The following is a 21,351-nucleotide window of genomic DNA, read 5'->3' as shown; positions in this document are numbered from 1 at the left end:
TATTCATGTTATTTTCATGAAAAAATATTGCCAAGTGCTTTCTTATTTTGCCAGACTAACAACTCATCCAATAAAGGATTAAGACTTATAACAGAGTGCTGGTGTTTGCAGCCTTTTTCATTATGACCATTGGGCTGACCCATTATTACTCAGTGGGGGCTGGGTGGTCTTGTGGCCTCGGAACTACTACAGATTTTGTTTTTTTATTCTCCAGCCCTCCAGCTTTTTTTGTTTTTTTCTGTCCTCCTGGCCATTGGACCTTACTTTATTCTTGTTACTTAGTATTGCTTAATCTTATTTCTATATTTGTTTTTTTTTTATACATTTTTCTTTCTTTTTCTTGTAAAGCACTTTGAGATACATCATTTGTATGAAAATGTGCCATATAAATTATGTCCGAATCTATAGATTTTTTAAAGCATGTTCTCTAACAGTACTAGCATAAATCTGCTCTATACAAAAATATGTCCAAAATAAAAAGGTGTTAGAAAGACAATCCCCCTTTTAATAATTTTAATGAAATACAAATCTCATGTAAAATCTACTAGCATTTACACATATGAAAACACTGCTGTCTACTGCTTTAATACCAAGACATTACTTGACATCAGCTTCAAGAATATTAAAGGCCCATTGCATATTAAAAAAAATCAAGATTTTTTACTTTTTAATATAAAATATATAAGCAGTGTTTTAAGTTTTAACATCACAGTGTATGTACATTTAAACAGAACAAAGGAAGATGAACTAAATGAATTAGAGAAAATCAGTATTGCCAAACAAAAGAAATTGATAAGAAATACTATTTGTTTTATTGCCTATTAAACTGAGGGAACAAACAATCCCATTATATGTTTTAGCTGGATATCCCTAATCACTGCTACTGGCAGTGGACATGTTTACTGATGATAACAATAAAAATACAAATTTCCAAAGGATTATAATTGGTAACAATAATGCATACCTCCATTACAAAGCGCTTATCGTGACTTCCACCAGTTTCTGATATAAGCTCATATTTTAGGCCTCTTCTTTTCTCATTCAACTCCATAACTGGGTTCTTCCCACTAGCAGTTAGAATAGGACCCTGAGTTCGAACCTGTTAATTATTGGATATAAAGAAATAAAATGTACGGATTAAAAAAAGTGGGCTAAAATTAGTTTCCATATTTACTCTTAGTCTTACAGTAGACTGGTGTTCCCATTCACGGTCGCTTCCTATGTTGTGCCCAGTGCTACTGGGACAGGCACCGGCCTCCAGTGACAATGAATTGGATTAACTGGGCTGCAGAATGCATTAGGTCTATACTGAGTGCACGTGATACTATTGACACCAAAATATATTTTTTTTAATACTACAGATATATACAATCCCCTCCTAGGGTTGTCACACTGGCACGTTGGAGGAGCATTTTAGCTTAAATGATCCTTACAACATGTAATTCCTAGCACAGTTAACCACAGCCAAGTGGTTACTCTTATTCTATGTTAATTAGTGTTGTCTTATTCTAATTCTTACTTTGTCTTTTATTTTTCTTTTCTTCATCATGTAAAGCACTTTGAGCTACACTATTTGCATGAAAATGTGTTATATAAATAAATGTTGTTGTTGTTAAAAGAATAGTGTCAGACAAAAACATTGAAAAATAAGAATCCCATGATGACAATTCAATCTGTTTAAGGGGATTCATCCTGAAGAAGCTGTTTGGTGTTGCCATGTGTCATAGCAGGTGTGCCAGACCTGGCCTAATGGGACATGCTGAATGGATTCTGTGTATCTCTTGGCTGGCCTGGAGAGTTGGGAGTATTTTCCAAGCAGAGCTAGTTTATGGTAGCCTGGTCTATTCAGTTCAGCATGTGGATACTAGGAAGCTAACTAAGATCAAGAGTGATTAAATGCAGACAAAATTAATCCATCCATCAACATGTGTGAAACTGTGAAGTGAAACATTACATTTAACTCAAAACATAAATGTGCTTTAAATGTTTTTAAGTGTTTATGGTACAAATTATAGAGATGCTGAAAAGACCAACAGTTTCAATGCAAGCAAAATAGAATAGTTGAACATAATGTCACATAATTCACAGTTATTCATTTAGCATAATCTGTAGTGCTGACAGTCACTTAATTTTACAAAAATATTTAAAACTTTTTATTTACATTTAGGGATTAAATAAATGTATATATCCATTTTCAGTTTTGCAGTAGTATTCTGTTTTGATAAATATATTCCTATGATAAAGATACTGAATTATTTTTCTGCCCTCAGCATAGCCTAGAATGTTATGGTAAGAAAGCTATGGCAAGAATACTTTATATTTACAATGTTTAAGATATAGGAGATATATCATCTTATGAGGTCTCAATTTCTACCAAAAATGTCTTTTATTGTTCTATTCATATCGTTCATTACAATAAGTCACTTTTCTGTATATGAAAGAGTTCAGGTTAACTTTATAAATACACTTTCTAGTCTTCTGTATCTGGTGTCTATGGAATGCCAAAATGGTGGCATGTTTGTGGATGTTTAGACAGAAACACATATTACAACAGATTGCAATTGTGTTGCCTTGATTGCAACTGTGACCAACCTTTACTAATAATTGTTTATCCACTCATGATTAACCTTTACTTTATACAGCATCTTTCACAATCAAAACTACCTGCACAACGGTTACAGACTTGCTATAATGTTGTAAACTATAGAGTTACACTTTCTCTCTTTTTTAAATAAAAAATGAATATTTTCTCCACCAAAAAAGTCATTTACACCTTTAAAATAATCTTCGTATATCAGTAGAAAAAAACAGCACTTCACCTCATCAGAATAAGAATCAACATGTTCACTTGCAAAATTACTTGTATAAGGAAGGCAAAAGGCAATATGAAAAAAAAATCCTAATGATTATCCATATTGTGTGTTTTTTTTGTCCCTTAGTTGTGTCAATATGTTTATTTTTATTTATAACATGATAGCCTTTTAATGGACCCCTGCACTGCATCAGTGACTGAATTTGCCTGCTCCAATTTAGGGTGACAGGAAGTGACAGCATACTCTAGGAAAACTAAGAGCAAAACAGAAACCAAAAATAAATTGGGTCCCAGTATATTGCATATCACACTCATATGCAGAATAACTTCAAATTGCTAGTTAAAATAACATGAAAGTGTTTGAAATGATGCATAAAATAAGCATTCATGCAATTACGGTGAGAAACTGTCCATAATTGGGATAAGAATGACAAGTGATTCAAGTAAACTAGCAGAATTCCTATTTGGGCAGATGTGTAATATGCTACTCTTAAAAAATGTTCATTCATTTATGTAAATACACATTAAAAAATTAAGGTACATATTAAATGGTAATATCTGCTATAAATTTTAAGTTAATTTTAAGCAACTGCATGACATTCAGGGAATTCAACATCATAACTCCTGAAAATTTAAAAACATGGGGGTATAAAATATACCTTATATCTTAAAATATCTTAAAGGCAATATAAAATTCAAAACAATATTGATTTAATAATTTGCATCACATCAGCAAGTATGAGATTTTGAAAGCAGTGATTCTGACTAAATGAATTGAGAATACTGTACCTCCAGTGTGTTAGAGCTGTCTGTGGTAGAGCTGGCAGAATTATTGCTTAAATTTGTAGACAATGTTTCATTTTTCCCCTCACTATCTGATTTTTCATCTGCACTCATTGAATCCATGTCGGTATCAAAGCCAGTAGGGTAACCCATTGCCTGTAAAACCTATAAAGCAAAAAGTACAATTATAGGAAAGGAGAATAATGGGCATGATAAATATGTATAGCTTTGGCAAGAGAATAAAGTTCAAATCTGGTATACACTTGTGGCTTGGAATTCATTCAAACAAACCACACTTTTTTTTTTTTTAACTATAAAGCAGCAAGACTTGGATCATTGCCGAGCTCATTACAGTTTTACACCGTTTAAGCTTCAGTAATTGAAACTGAAAACCTGCATTATGAAATACAGCATTATATTGTATTTACAAGTACTAGTACAAGTAAGTGCAAAACAGCCAACAGTACAAATGTCTTACTTGTATAAAGGTTACGCAAAAGCTTCTCATTTTGAAAAATTCATGTTGTATATTTGTTGTATTCATGTATAATGTTGTATTTATTGTCTTTTTTGGTCTGTTATTGGTACTGTACTACCGTCAGCCCCTGTGAGACATGCAAGTAACTTTATTGTACCATGAAAACATAACAAACATTAAATATTTTTCTCTGATTATCATGTTGTTTGTTTTATAGAAGACTAGGGGGCTTCACTCGCCAAACTCCCCGGCAAGTGCTGCGCGCCATCCACTTCAGATCTCTGCCGCTCCCGTATGTGGCTTTCACTTTCACCAAACAAATCTTTTAATTCTCACGGATAGTCCTCTTCATTGGGAAGAAACACTACATTTTCCTGATGGTAACACGAATTAGACGATCTACAAGTCTCCGACCTAAAGTTTAAAGCCAAACAATATCTACATACTTCTGTCATATCACCTATGTCCATATACTGTATTCGATCTCTTTTCGCTGTCCCGTTATTTCACCAAGTAATAATTTCCGTTTGTTAGCGCAAATGCAATCTTTACTATCAGTTTTTTGAGACTTTTGAATTTTAGTACTTTCATAATCTCTAACCTGTTCTGCATGTATGTATATCGCGCCACCGTTTTTGAAACTCTTTACGGCATTTTATTTTATCATCTACTCTGTCTTTTATTTCCGACCAGCTTGGAGCTGAGAGCGTAGGAATTGTGTCTGACAATAGCATTAACATGAATGAGAAGTGTCTGCACCGTGGGTGTGGTTGTAAATGTTTGAGGTGATGGCGGGAACTGTCAAAAACTCTTGGCAAAAAATCTCGTCTCACGGGATCCAAAATTATCTCTCGCGCGGAGTTGAAATTACCTCTGAGAAAGTCTTGTCCTAGGATTTCCTTTTATAATAGAGAGATTTAGAAATCAGAGCGCACTTTTTAAAACCTTACTGGTTTCTTTGGCCAATCAATTATTTCCCCAGACCCCTTCAAATAGCACCTAATAAATATAGGCAAAAATACTAAATCAAAAATTGTAGATAACACCTGAAACCACCAATTATCTCAAAACATACAAGAAAAAATGGAAGTGCCTACACAGGTAAACATTAACTTATGTTACAAATGAGTAAGCTGACAAATAACATTAATAATGATGGATGATTAAAATACAAGAGTGCAAAGTAGATCAACAAAAGAGTTTGGCAAAAATCCATCCATCCATTTTCTAACCAGCTTATTAAATCAGATTAATAGTAACTTGGATTCACTAGGCCCACAGATAGCATCGCAAGTCAAAAAATGTAGGATTAAGCGTTGACTCTGAATTTAACTTTATCTTTTTAAAAATGTTACTCAAACTGCATTTTTTCATTAATGTAATACTGATCTTTACTATCGACAGATACTGAAGAAATGGTACAAATGTTTATTACTCTTTATACTGGCCAACAGATTTACAGAACGACGGGATGATTTAAATTAAGTATCAACTAGACTGTTTTTCTCTGAATTGTAGAACTGATTTTAAGGTTCATTTACTAGTTTATATGGTTTATACAGTATTTATTGGAGATTATCTAACCATATATCAGCCCAGATACTTTGTTCTAGCTGAGCTTCTTTTTAGCAATCTTTTTAAAATTTGGAAACAAAGCATTGTAACAGAACAAGAGAGAGAGATCCCATTCCAAAATAGTTTATAGTATATGATATATAGTATAAAATAGCTTTGTGTATACAGGGCGGTCCAGATCTAATTATGCAGATCCAGATTGTCTGGATGACTTTGATTTATGTGGGGACGATTCCAGTTCGGCACGAAGACGATTCTTCATATTGTCAGTTCGCACACTTCTCGATGGTCTGTGATTTTTCAGGTGATTTTCTATGTAATAAACTTAAGATATAGCGTAATAAAAATTGCATAATTAGATCTGGACCACCCTAGATGATAAAACAAAGTAAAAACGAAAATGTTGAGCATATGCTTGGCATGTTTATCTTAGAATTACATTAATGGGTCCATACTAAATTATGAAAAATACTGAACAGATCATTGCAAACAGAATCTGAATTGTTCCAATTTGCCATAATATAGAACACTGAGTGTGGGTCAACATTTCTTCCAGTTGACCATAAGAAGCCTTAGATGAAGTAGTGTGATATAAGGCATCACACTTAATTTTTGATAGAAATGTTTTATCCCGTCTAGTATTACTCTAACTATGTAATTTTTAAGTTTAAGGTTATCCGAGAGATATAAAAGTTTAACTTCAGATGGAATTATGTGTGAAACACCTTATGATGTAATTATGCATAATAGTTGCTATATAAATAAAATACATTATTATTATCCAGTTCTGAGAAGTGGAAAGCCAGTGTTTAACAAAGTAGCTTTGGAGTAAGGCAAGAATGAACCCTGAATCAGGAGCAAGACAATCATGGGGCACACCCATGCACACACCCACATTCCCTTACATCAGGCCAATTTACAGTTACCAATTAATTTAACCTACATGTCTTTGGGATGTGAATTTGGCATGGGGGACTCCAAACAGACACTGGGATGGGATTCAACCAAAGCCACTTGAACCCAAGAGGTAGCAGTGCAAAAACCACTCTCAGCATCCCAGAAATTATTTTATGCTTCAGTTAGTATGATTTTTACCTTCACTGCTACATGAAGCTTTGCTGTTTTTTTGGATGGTCCTGAGGCTTCGTAGATGGTTCCTTCTACATCTACAGACATAGTAAAGACAGGTGCATGTACAGGACCAGACTGTGATAACAACTTGTACTGGAGCCCAGGACGAATTTGATTTAGTCTCATCAAAGCATTCATTGGCTGGTTGGCATCTAATGTTTTGCTGTCAAGAACTGTAGCAAAAAAAAAAATAATTTGACCATATTGAAACATTTAATAAATTATATTTATAGTTAACATCTTTCAAATTTAAAAAGAAAATTTTGGCATTACTTCAAATAAAATATAAACAGTCACCCACACAGTGGGTTAAAGGCATGCTGCTGAGGATATACAAAGAACACATCCGTATCAGTGATGTTGAGAAATTAGTAAAACACAGTTTACGACAGTAAAACATGATGATACTGTGCTGTACATTTCATGTAGCACCACATCTAAAAATAATTCATTGGCACTGATTATATTGCTCAAAGACAATCCTTGATTTTCTGGTACAAACAAGAGTTGATCTTCTGATCTAAAGCATTTCAGTGGGAAGTCATTAATTGGAATAAGCTGTGATCAAAAATTTGAAAGATTCTGCGCCTGATTGAAAAGTAACATCCTTTATCACAATGTATTATATTACTAACTATATAATAATATATTTTGTTTTAGAAGGCCAACGGTTAGCTTTGATTAAAATGGATTTAATTGTAAAGATGAAATGTTTAAAACATTTACAATCAAATCAGCTGAATGTTGAATGTTAAAAGTTAGTATCCATGGCAACAGAGTATTTAATGCTAAAGGTTCTCCAACACAATTTTGACAGTGGCAGCTGTACTTCTTTAAACCATTAGGTAAATTGATGGTTGAGATGGTGGTAATGGTTTTGCAGTTTTCAGTTTGCTATACATACAAAGTGTAGTGAGTTGTACCAATGGTGCGAGAGCAAACCCAATTTAATTTAAACATTTCCTGATAGTTTTGCATCATTAATGCTGGACAACTGCTATTTTTCTCTTAAGGAGAAAGCAACATTTCAGTAATGCATGTGCACTAGGGTCACATGATTAACAGAAAATTGTCAAAAAAAAGTAGCTAGTTATAAACGAGCTATAAATGAAAATCATCCACTCCCGAACACTAGCATTTCACACAAGTGCTTCATTTTACTTCTTGCTTTAAAAACAGAACTCACTTTTCACTGAACCATAAACATAACTAATACAACATAACCACTCACTTTAAATACAGAACACTTTTACAAAAAAATACTTGTTAACTATTAACGGAAAACTCCAGTGGCAAATTTCAGGCTAAAAGAAGAAAAGTAAGAATACAAATAGAATAGATGAGAGGAAAAGGATCAAAAATGTGTCGTGTTTACAATGGAAATGACTAAAGAGATGTGTTGTGTACAGGAATGAAAAAAGACAAATTTTACATTTAGCATGAAAAATCTAGTTGTTATGAAACAACCAACCACCTATTATTTAGAAACCCAGTTGTGATGCATAGCAAGGCCCTTTATATAAATGTTTTCAGGTTAATAAGAAAGGTACTTCAGTATTTTACTAGTATTGACTGCTAGTGAGAATTAGAACCTAAAAGATATTTTAAATTTGAAGGAGCTGTGCTAGCATTTTTAAATAGAAAAAATCAGTGGGTATATGTATTGAACATAATTTAGTACATTTTATACAAATGTACTGTTAAACCGATAGTGGCAAAGTGTTAACAAATGGTATTATCGTTAACAAGACACCTCAGATACAAAAATAATAAATTGTATTTTTAACAATTTAATAAAACTATCCGAGTTCAAGGACATAATTCCATGAATAAAATGCTCTTGCACCTGAACAGAGGGTTACATACATAAATTGTGTGCAAATATTTAACTTCTATTCATTGCCTTATACAACGTAATTTGAAAATTCTTCCACAGACCTTTATGTCACAAGACTTCTATATTTTACTACTTGTCTGCAACATTTTGTGTTCACATTATGTATTTTTGATATTTTGGATAATATTTTATGTATTCTACTCATAAGCCTTGAAACATAACAATGAAAACCATTTAAACTTTTTCCATTGAAATGGAGTGCTAAAATCAATTTGCAGCATTGGGTTAACAAAAAAGAACTAATGGTATGAAGAACTTTGCATGTCAGATAATTGTCATTAAGAATATGAGCTGGAATTTATTTCTAGTGACCAACTTACTTTTCCTTAAGTTTCGTTTCATTTTTTTAATCAGATCCTTGTCATCCCCTGTTCCATCTTCATATGGTCTCTTAAGTGATATACCTGTAATGCAAATAAATGAGGGATACACTTTGGCTTTTTACTAAATATTAACAGCTGAATTGTTAAGTTACTTTTGCTATAAAATGGTCATATAATAAAAACATGTTTCTTCTATTCGATATTGTGCATTTACTGCCAATGTATAAACCAAGTTCAGAGCACAGTGTGAATGTCAGTACATAAAAGAAGCCACTCATAAAAGAATAGGCTTGCACATTTAACAGTCTAAAGAAAGTTTAAAGTTATTTCTTAGCAAGATAGAAACATTACATCAGCAAAGGGATGGGAAGCAAATTCAAAATGAACTAAGATATAAATACATACCTTCTTTGTCTATCCAGGTAAATTTCTGAGTAGGCTTATTTGACGGCAGAGGGTCCATTTCTAAAACTTTATAAATTTGGCCAAATGCTAGGAGCCTTAACGCATGCTAAGAAAATGACACAAATGCATTAAAGATAAAAATTTTGTAATTTACTTGTTACCAATATTAAATTCAGTATAGCAACAAATCAAATAGTACTGCATCGTTCACATCTACTGAAAATAAATTAGTGATTCTCCACAAAGCTCTAAAAACCTATACTGTAGTTTGCAGTTTATTCATTATCTGTTTGAAAGACTTGATCAAATATTTTTTAAATATACTGAAACAGATGCCAGCTAAAAAGAGACAGATAAAGTTTGAATGCGTTCTTCAAAGAACAGAGTTATTTTTCACATTATAAAACAATATATACTACAGTTAATTATCAAGAGATTTAGAAGTTGAAGAAAATATGATTTAGCCCTTTCATGCCCTTTGCACAGTTTAGAAAATGTTTGCTATGCTAAAGATTACTGTTCTTTTCTATATTTGCATCAATTTTAGAATTAACTATTTTTATTTACAAATTAAAAATACTAAAGTAGTCAATTTCTTCAGCTGCCATGGATAGGAGACCGACTGGCTTTGAGAACTGTATATCCACCTATAACATTTGTATACAATTTTGTCTTTCAAGCACACATTGCATATGCATTAATTACCAATCAAAACCTATGACCAGTACTGAACCTGATAAGGGTTGAGCTCTCTCTTTACCTAGAGGAAGAGGGCAAAAACGTTGAGCACAGTGTTCAATGATGACATACTAATGAGTGATGAGTTAATTTTGCTTGTGTGTGATTTAGATGAGGTTGGTGGGGTACTCCACTACTCAGTACATGAGTACAAGTCTTGAGGTTTGGAGAATGGTAAGAGTAAATCAATTACTTTAATGTCTAGCTTGGCAATCAAGTTATTCTAGATTCAGCTGATACATTTATTGTACAGCATGTAGTTCCTGACTAAAAGAAGTGGTGTGGTCGAGCAAGTAGGGATTATAAAATTCAAGGTCACTGCTACACATCCAACACCATTGTGAGTCTGCTATGTTTGCTCATTGGAGCCCTATTTAAGAAGTTCGGTTACTTTAAGAACAAACCTTGTACACAAATTCTGCTGTTAAGCTAACAATCCTATTGTTTACTAAGCAGCAATTTCAAATTCTTCTTTAGCTTTTTTTTTCTAAGTGAAAATGTGAGCTGATGTACTTAAAACAATGCTTGCTCACCATCCATACTCGGACAAGCAGTATTCATTTTAATTTAAGGACAAAATAAAAAGCTCTGAATTCACTAAAGTAGATTTTCTTGGCATTTGTCTAATTGCACAGGCCAATTCTCCAGTTCTTTTTTTCTTAGTTTATTTTTCCACTTTCTTTTATATAAAGGCTAACATTCAAATCTTCTTTCTCCCTGGTAAAGTCTGCCTTGCTGCTCTCTGCTTATAGGAAGTTTGAGCCAAAAAAAGAAAAGACACCTGTGCTACCTGAATTACTATAATACTGAGTTTAAAGGAGCACTACAACTAAATTACCATAAAGCTTTGAAAAGCAGGGGCAATTTTTTTTTTGTGATCGACCAATTTACCAATTGCTGATCAAGTATTCTGTAGTGAAAATTGGCAGATTTAGTTCAGCAGCAGATGGAATGGAGTATCACTATATTCAGTAAAAAATGAATATGTAAAATGAATATCACTTTTAAAAATTGGAACAGTGTTCATCTAACTGTGAAAACTGACATCTCCTGTTTCCAAGTAAAGGAAAATATGCTTGAAATGATTTCTTACAATTTAAAGAAGTTTTGTTAATCAAATTACATTACAGAAATCTAGTAAATATGTGGTTACATGGATGGAATAATTACCCTGTCTCCTCACTAGTGCTTATTTGTAAACAACTTTGAGCTCTCTAGTACTGCCATTTATCTTGATCTTTTACTTCTTACATTTTTTACACTCATTTTGTTTAACAAACATCATTTTCTAAGCTTGTTAAATTTTTCTTTATACTTTTCTGTGAAAAACTGCTATCCAGATGTTCATGCAATTACTGATGTTTGTACTGTATATAAATGAGTGCAACAGGTAAAAATATTGCAAATTTGGCAGCATTCAGTTCAACTACTTCATTAGACTTCTTTAAGGACATGGAACAATATGGTAAAATTAGGAATCTATGCAAAACAATCATCCTTCAAAACGATGATTTGGATGAGTAGAACTCAAGAAAAGAAAAAATTAAAACACATATTGTAACTCAAAAAGAATGATCATCTTTCACAGTAATGAAGATGACCTGTGCCAAATCAATATATATTATTTGAGCAGGCTACTGGGACAGTTGACAAAAGCAAAGCATATGACCCAATTTACTTAAACATTCAAAAAGTCTTTGACAAAGTCTCACACCGAAGACTAACTTGGAAACAAGAAGCTATTGGCATTAGACATACTGTAACCTACAAATCTGGATCTCAGGTTGGTTAACCAGCAATGTGAGTGCAGTCAAGAATAGAATGCTCCACATGGAGTTAGAGGATCAGTGGAATATATCAGGGGTCAGTCCTTGGAGATTTTTATAATTTATATTAATGATAGATTCTAGTGTAGTTCGTAAACCTGGGAAATTCACATATGATGCTAAAATTTACAGGACAGCAGATACTGAAGGGGCAGCAAAAAAATTCAAAAAGACTTAAATAATATTAGGAACTTGGCAAACATTTGGAAAATGCAATTTAATGTAGAAAAGTGCAAAATGCTACATGTGAACAAAAGGAATGTAAATTATAAATACAAGATGTGAGACACTGTTCTATAGAAAGCAACTTCTGAAAAAGGATTTGGCGGTTTGTGCCAACAGAAAGTTTTTATCATCTAAGCCAGTGGTAGTCAACCTGGTCCCTACCGCCCACTAGTGGGTGTTCCAGCTTTCATGTTGGGCGGTAGCGGAGCAACCAAACGGCGCTGCGATTACATACTAATTGACAGAGGTACCCAGCATTTGTTACTCTGTCAACAAATTCATCATTTCAACATACGAGGAGCTACGATTACTACATCCTGATCCTGACTCCCAACGGCTGTTGTTGGATCCACATATCTTTCAACATTACGGTCTGACGAAAACCTCGCGGGATCGTGATAGCCAGCGCCTTGACCGACCATTCACGTCCAACGTACGCTGTGCTGTCCAGTGACCGGAACACCTGATCCTGCCTGACCAACGTCAGGAGACGAGAAGGATGTCTCGCATACCGGATCGGAAAAGCGCGCAGCCTTCCAAAAGTCGCGACCACGCAACAGACTTCAAGCGCATAAGTTTTGTTCACGTTAGGTAAGTGAAGCTAAATCGTTATGTAATCGAAACTAAAGTCAGTACGTAGTTAGATTTCTGAGCAAGCAAGTGCTTACAGCTTCAAACAAAATATTTCAACAAAGCATCCAAATGACAAGGACAAGCCCATTGAATATTTTCAGGAAATATATAAAAAAACTTCCAAATCGCTCAACTATCGTTGCATCATTTAAGAAACAACATACAACAAACGAAGATGGATTAATTGCCACTTATCACATTTCACAATTAATTGCAAAAAGTGGTAAAAGCTATAATATTGGAGAAACTGTAATAATACCCTCTATAAAAGAATTTATCTCAACAGAAATGCATCAGGATATACCTCAAATTTTAAAAACGTTGCCCCTAAGCGATAGCACAGTAAAGTGATGAATTGATGAAATGGCAGTTAATGTTGAAAACAAACTTATAAGTATTCTACAAAACTCTTCATTTTCCATGCAAATGGATGAATCTACCATTGCAGATAATGATGCTTTATTGATGGCATATGTATGCTATTTTTTACGAGAAGAAATGCTATTCGCAATAAATCTCATCACAGATACAAAAGGATTATCTATATTTAATACTGTGAGACTGTTTTATGTATTCATTGTGTGGTGCACTGACATCATTTTTTTCTTGTAGGAAAACATCCTAAGTACAAGTCATTCATCATTAACTATAATACTTCGAGCCGTAAACAAGATCAGATCCAATGCAAAGAATAATAGAATGTTTCGGCAGCTTTGCCAGGACAAAAAATGAAGATTTTATTAAGTAACTTTTGCACACAGAAGTTCGGTGGCTGTCAAAGGGTACATCTTTGGCTAGATTTGTAGCATTATATGATAGTGTTATACAATTTTTTGAAAGTAATAATGAGACCAATCTGTGTCAACAGTTAAAAACAGTAAAGAATGATGCCTTTTACTTGGCAGATATTTTCAAGAGATTTAACAATGTCAATTTGCAGCTTCAAGAAGCTAATAAAACTCTTATAGGTTGCCAAAGTATTGTGCTATTATTTATTGACAAACTTGAACTACTTCGTCATAATTTATTGAAGAGAGAATTTCATCAGTTTCCTCAATTATCTATACTAATAAAAAGCAAAGCCCTCACTGACTCATCACTAATTCTCCAACTTCCCGTGTAGGTAGAAGGCTGAAATTTGGCAGGCTCATTCCTTACAGCTTACTTACAAAAGTTGGGCAGGTTTCATTTCGAAATTCTACGCGTAATGGTCATAACTGGAACCTATTTTTTCGTCCATATACTATAATAGACTTCTGCTTTCGATGCCCGTGGGAGGCGGAGTTACGCCTCCCACGTAATTTAGTGCCTGCCCACCGCCTCCCACGTAATTTAGTGCCTGCCCATATAAGGCCGTCCGTCAGTAGCAATCCAATAAAAACACTGGCGCTAAATATTCACGGGTGAAGGACTGTGCTTATGCAGAGGAAGATGAGATGGTCAGGGTCGTGTTTGGCACAAACTCAGCGAAACTGCGAGAGAAACTTTAGCTAACATTAAATACAGCCGTGGACATCGCACGAGATAGCACCAGCACAGCTGGGAACATTCGATGCATGTACACCGAGCGGCTCACATGAAATGACGCAGTGCACAGGCAGAAAGCATCTGTTCCAAAGAGTGCTGAACAAAAACCGAATTACACAATTGAGGAGGCAGCAAAAAAAACATGAAGCGTGTGATACATACAAGCATATTCATAAGTGCAGCTACTGCGGAAACGAAGCACACGGTGGAAAAAGTCAATGTCCCGCTAAAGGAAGACAGTGTAAAAAAAAAAACCTGTGCATGCAGTGTGTCACGTCTCAGATAAAGAGGAAGAAGAGCTGTTTATTGATGCAGTAAGAAACGAATCGATGAATGAAACCTGTTACCTTTACAATGATTGACAAACACGGAATGTAACTTGAACACAACACATTCTACAAATATGAACCTGATTGAAAGAAATAATGATAATCAAATCCTTGATGACAGCAACACTCAATAATAATCACAAAACAATTACTGTATATCGACAATCATGTTACGTTATTTTTAAAATGTTCCCTTTTCTTTTTCATAACTTCTTTAACACACTACTTCTCCGCTGCGAAGCACGGGTATATCTATACTAATAAAAGGCAAAGCCCTCACTCACTCACTCACTCACTCATCACTAATTCTCCAACTTCCCGTGTAGGTAGAAGGCTGAAATTTGGGAGGCTCATTCCTTACAGCTTACTTACAAAAGTTGGACAGGTTTCATTTCGAAATTCTACGCCTAATGGTCATAACTGGAAGGTATTTTTCTCCATTAACTGTAATGGAGTAGAGCTGCAAAGACGTAGGGGGCGGAGTTTCGTGTGACATCATCACGCCTCCCACGTAATCACGTGAACTGACTGTCAACGCAGTGCGTAGAAAACCAGGAAGACCTACAAAAAGCGCTTAAGAAAACATGCATTATATAATTGAGAAGGCAGCGAAACAATAAGAAGCGAGCGAGTGACATATACTACCATATTCATGAGTGCTGCTACCTCGGAAAGAAAGCAAGGTGTAAACCTAAACTTTAAATTAAGTTCATAGACAGGCTACCGCTGGCGTTTCACATGCCCACAGGTAATGCGGGATACAAGTTTAATGAGAGGACGCAGGATATAAACGAGAGTTTTGATCACTTTGTAACTAAGTTAAAATTCTATGTGAAGTGGTGTGCTTATGCAAATTCCGAGAGACTGTGTTTGTGGGGATTGACAGTTAAGGCGGTGGGGAGTCACGTCATCATCTCCCTCCCATTTACCTCAAGTTAATACACACGCTGTCTCTAGAGTTTCAACACACTGAATCCTCCAGGCACTACTTACAAAAGGTCACATTGACAAGCGTGTTACGCTATTTTTAAAATCTTTCCTTTTCTTAGCACAAGCACAGCTGAGAAGCTTCGATGCATGTGCTCCATAACGTTGAAAAATAATGCATTTAATCACACTTTGCATTACAAGCAAAGGGAGCTTTTGTCAATGCATGATTTCCTGGTACACCGATTACATTGATCAGCGCATCCCGATTCATTTTACCCTCGCACCACCTTAGTTTGAGAAGAAGTATGAAAAATATGAGGTTAACACAGAAAAACAGATCACCAATTCAAGCTTTATGAATAATCGATTCACCATCAATAATTGTTTTGGTAAAGCCATCCTCCTTCCATTTTATAATTTTTCCGCCACTAGCCATGATTAAATGAACGGTAAAAAAGTAAGAGCGAAGCGAGGGTGACTTATTTAGGCAGGAATATATATGATAGCAACACTCATGACAATGTCAATCATGTTACGTTATTATTAAAATGTTTCCTTTTCTTTTCATTACTTCTTTAACACACTACTTCTCCGCTAGGCGGGTATTTTGCTATATATATAATATATGAATTACCTCCAAAGAGCGCTGAGACTTTTGATATCATGAGCGTGTGTACAAAGGGGTCTCCTGCCCAGCAAAAGTCGAGCAGCCAAGAGCGCGTGCATAGCTGTGCCGGCCTTTGAGACGCTGACTGCGCTTCTGCCTTAAGTCAAAGTGAGCACTTTTAATTTTTTTCATCCGCCCCCTGAGCTATAGCCCAGACAAGTGCAAACACGGGACCCCTTTTCTACACCACGGCAAAATAATATTAAGGTGATTCACACTTTCTTTTGCACGTATACGATTATCAGGTCCTCAGCTCGGATTATGAACACACGCATACGAGTGGAGGACTCACAGTGCCATCACAGCCGATTAATGGCGGGACGTCTCACCAGTCTACACAAGACCCACCGCGACTGTCCCAAAAGGCGATCATAACGTCAGCAAACACATCTCTATACTATAGAAAAGAAAAAGGCAACTTTCCTTTCTTTACACCTTTTTCCTTTTATCCCAAACCAAAGCCTTTCTCTCTTAACACGGCAGAGGACACAAAAATAATTTTCTTTAATTGCCGGTAAGGCACATTACCAGAGGCACAAATTTGAACGTTCACATAGAAAATGTAATTTCTATACCACAGCCGTCGTGTAGCGCCTTTCAAAAGGGATCTACTACCGAGAGATGATCCATATACATTTTAGCTGCTGTTAGTTACTTACCTGTTTTGTTACACAGTCTTTAAAATGTAGTTTACCCCAACCACTCCAGTAGTGCTCAATGTACCTGTACTTCTTAAAACGTTAATGTTTTACTGTTTAATAACTTATAGACTATATTTCATTATTTTTCCCTTGCACTCAGTGACCAAAGCTATACACACACATATAGACACATACAAACATACACACAAGTATATGTATGTGCATATATATATGTATGTATGTATATATATATATATATATATATATATATATATACACACACCCCTATCTAGATTATATATATATATATATATATACACACACACACACACACACACACACACACACACACACACACACACACAACATACATACACATATATATAATTTGTGTGTGTAGATATGTATATAGATATGTAGATATGAAGATATGTATGTGTATATATATATATGTATATTATATATATATGTATGTATGTGTGTGTGTGTGTATATATATATATGACAGCAGCAATCCAAGCTGTGAGAAAACAGTAAAAGGAGGCGTGTCAGGCGTCGTGGTACATTTTCTGATGCAGCTACGAAAACAACTTTGTGACGCTGCCACCAAATACACAAAACAATTACTTTGACAATCATGTTACATTATTTTTAAAATGTTTCCTTTTCTTTTCATAACTTCTTTAACACATGACACACGCTCTGGCTGGTATTTTATATATATATATATATATCACAGCGACAAAACAATTACATTGACAATCATGTTACGTTATTTTCAAAATGTTTCCTTTTCTTTCTCTTTCCTTCTTTAACACACTACTTCTCCGCTGCCAAGCACGGGTATTTTGCTATATATATATATATATATATATATATATATATATAGATAGAAATATATATAGATAGATAGATAGAGGTATATATATATAGATAGATAGAGATATATATATATATATATATAGATAGATATGAGAACAACATAGATAGATAGATAGATAGATAGATAGAGATAGATAGATATGAGAACAACACTCATATCAATGACAAAACAATTACATTAACAATCATGTTACGTTATTTTTAAAATTTTTCCTTTTCTTTTTCGTACCTTCTTTAAAACACTACTTCTCTGCTGCGAAGCGCGGGTATTCTGCTAGTATATATATATATCCCGATCTACATACTCTCAAATAGACAAACCACACGCCATGGCACAATGGTCTCTAGCGCCGACATTCGAGGTTCGATTCCCGAGAGGGGGTGCACTGAGTATGTACGCGCGCTTACCGATTCATTTTACCCTCGCATCCCCTTGGTTTGAGACATAAGAAAAAATATGCGGTTAACGCAGAAATACAGATCACCAATTGAAGCTTTATGAATAATGGATACAAAGAGCGTTCCTAAGACTGATCGGAGGCAAATTTCATTTCAAAAGACTACCCGACGGAAGCCTTGATAAAAGCGTGGTTTTGTGTAAACTGTCCAAATACGAACCTGACTGAAAGAAATTATAATCAAATCCTTGATGACAGCAACACTCATAATGGTCACAAAACTATTACATTCACAATCATGTTACGTTATTTTTAAAATGTTTCCTTTTCTTAGCACAAGCACAGCTGAGAAGCTTCGATGCATGTACTCCATAACGCGTTAAAAAATAACGCATTTAATCACACTTTCAATTCCAAGCAAAGGGGAACTTTTGTCAATGCATGATTTCCTGGTACATTGATGCACACATCACAGCTACAAAAATGTTAAGAGTCGGAATAAAGAGCATTCCTACGACTGATCAGAGGAAAATTTCATTTCAAAAGACTACCCGACGGAAGCCTTGATAAAAGCATGGTTTTTTGCACACTGAAAAGCAAGCAAAATTAGATGCATTACAGAAAGCGGACTTTGTGGCTCTTACTGGGGATCATTGGACTTCTGTGACCGTTAGTAATTCTAATTACATCTAATTAAAAAATGTTCAATGATCACACTGTTTTAGCCTAATGTACAAAATAATTTTGGCTAAGGTTACTCAGAGTTTAAAGGTGAAGCTGGTCAAATTACCTTTTATGTTTCTGCCTTATTTTTTTAAGAAGAAAAATGCACTTTATGTTGAAATTTTTGTTATTATTATTTAAAGACAATACCATTCTGAAAATGTACTTAAAGTACTTAAACTACCACTTTATTTTTAAGTGTGCCCAATTTTAGCCAGGGATGATATTTTTGTTTCTGTTTCGAATTGAAATGCAATTTAAAAGCATTTTTCAGAAATTAAATTAGCTTGAGTTTACAATATTCATGTCCATGTCTATTATTTGATTCTGTCGCCCACTAAAACCCTTTTAAATTAAAAAAAAAATTTGCGATTTGGGGCAAATTTTCATGTGTGATTACATACGATTAATCAAGATTAATTATTACACAGCCTCTAATTAATTAGATTAATATTTTTAATCGAGTCCCACCCCTAATATATATATGTAGATTTGTATATATATGTGTATATACAGTATATATGTGGATATGTATATATATATATATATATATATGCCAGCAACACTCATGACAATGACAACACAATTACATTGTCAATCATGTTACGCTATTATTAAAATGTTTCCTTTTCTTTTTCATTACTTCTTTAACACACTACTTCTCCGCTGTGAAGCGCGGGTATTTTGCTAGTCATCTATAAAAGATGATGCAACTCCAGAGGATATTGACAAATTTAGTAGCCACCTCAACGAACTTAAATTGGACATGGAAAAACGATTTGAAGATATTTTGAAATTGAAGGTACATGACTGGATGAAAAATCCTTTTACCGCAAATATTGAAGAGGCTGATACAACTTGCCAAGAAGAACTGTTAGAAATTAGATATGATGAAGAAAGTAAACATAAATTCAACAGTGGTGGGTATGAAAACCTATGGCAAAATAAAAAAATGGCGGTCTTATATCCAAATATGTGGAAAATGGTATTCAGTTTATTGATACCTTTCCCTACATCATACCTTGTGGAATTAGGATTTACTGCTGTTAATCATATTATGACCAAAGAAAAAAAAAACGCCTGAATATTTCTGAAAGGGGAGACCTTCGTTTGTTCCTCACAAAAATTGAACCGGATATTCAATATTTAGCTTCCCAGCATCTGCCTCAGAGATCCCACTAATAATTCAATTAACTAATGTAATTTCTATGTATGCAAAGTATAAATAAAAAGATAGATTTAACTATAGTAATTTGTTTTATAAAGATTTATTCTGCCAAACTTAGTGAAAATCTGACATAAATTACTTGGTAAGTAATTATTATTATATGCTTTAACTTGCTAGAACTCTGCTTTATAAATTTTATAAAGTAAAGTTACTTCCCTACTTTATAAATCACCATTACTGTGGAACCGGTGGGCGGTTAGAAAATTTTACTACTAACAGATACACAAAAGTGGGAGGTAGGTATAAAAAGGTTGACTACTCCTGATCTAAGCTATGTACAGATCCGATTAAAAAGGCAAATTAAATGTTATATCTTTAAAACTTAACATTATACTATATAATGCACTAGTGAATCTGCACCTGGAGTATTATTCTGGTCACCATGCTACAAAAAAGACATAGGAGTACTTGAAGCTTTGAAGGGGGGAGCAAACACAGCTTTGATGGATGTAGAGAATTAAACCTATTTAATTCCAAACAGAGGAAACTGCACTGGGAACTAATGCAAAATTATCAATGGCATTACTAATGTTGATCCAGCCAAATTCTTACCATTAAATAGTGAATTACATAGAGAAGGACACCAGTGGGATTAAGAGGATTTGCATTCCAGACTGAAGCCAGGAAGCACTCCTTTAATCAAAGAGATGTAGGAATCTGGAACAAACTACAGAGTCATGTTTCTGAAGTAGAAACCTTGATAATCATTAAAAAGTATCTGGATGAGATACTGGGACAGCTTAGCTATTAGCTAAGTAAGCGAGCTAGATGGACTGAATGGTCTCTCCTTGTTTGTCGAATTTCTTAAAGTCATGCATGTGAGACTAGTAAAACAATAGATATGTTGTGAAAAAACTACAAAATTTTATTTATTGTTTGACAAAGGACATATGAAAAGAAATGTTTTGTTTAATGACACAAAACCTGAGATATATGTCTTAAATGTGCAGCAGTAAGTGTATCACAAACACTGTGAAGCCTGTTGGTGGCAGCAGAATGCTAAGGGGATACATCTATACATCAGACCCAGAAGACAAACTAAACTGTGGGGGGTACACATGTGATGAAGCTCCTTCAATAACAATTACAAGTAAGATGCTACTTAATTTCTTCCAACAAACACATCTTTGCCTCTGCTGACATATGATAAAACATGGCTAACTCATTCCAGAACAGAATGCAAGCTTTTAATTAAAGTAT

The 21,351-nt window shown here is 34.4% G+C and overlaps 1 protein-coding gene across 6 annotated transcripts in view; it reads right to left on the bottom strand.

Annotated features, from left to right (window-relative positions):
* The window catches only part of LOC120535157 (spermatid perinuclear RNA binding protein), a 306,536-nt gene that overhangs the window by 16,334 nt on the left and 268,851 nt on the right, over positions 1-21,351 (bottom strand). For all 6 annotated transcript variants that reach the window (XM_039762781.1, XM_039762780.1, XM_039762778.1 and 3 more), the window contains 5 exons: positions 9,405-9,510; positions 8,997-9,080; positions 6,744-6,952; positions 3,602-3,760; positions 965-1,099 (listed from right to left, as the gene is read on the bottom strand). In XM_039762781.1, the coding sequence (XP_039618715.1) occupies positions 965-1,099; positions 3,602-3,760; positions 6,744-6,952; positions 8,997-9,080; positions 9,405-9,510 (693 nt within the window). The remainder of the gene's footprint in view (positions 1-964; positions 1,100-3,601; positions 3,761-6,743; positions 6,953-8,996; positions 9,081-9,404; positions 9,511-21,351) is intronic.

The sequence above is a fragment of the Polypterus senegalus genome, chromosome 9 (assembly GCF_016835505.1).
Source record: "Polypterus senegalus isolate Bchr_013 chromosome 9, ASM1683550v1, whole genome shotgun sequence".
Lineage (NCBI taxonomy): Eukaryota > Metazoa > Chordata > Cladistia > Polypteriformes > Polypteridae > Polypterus > Polypterus senegalus.
This window is presented reverse-complemented; position numbering and strand designations above follow the sequence as displayed.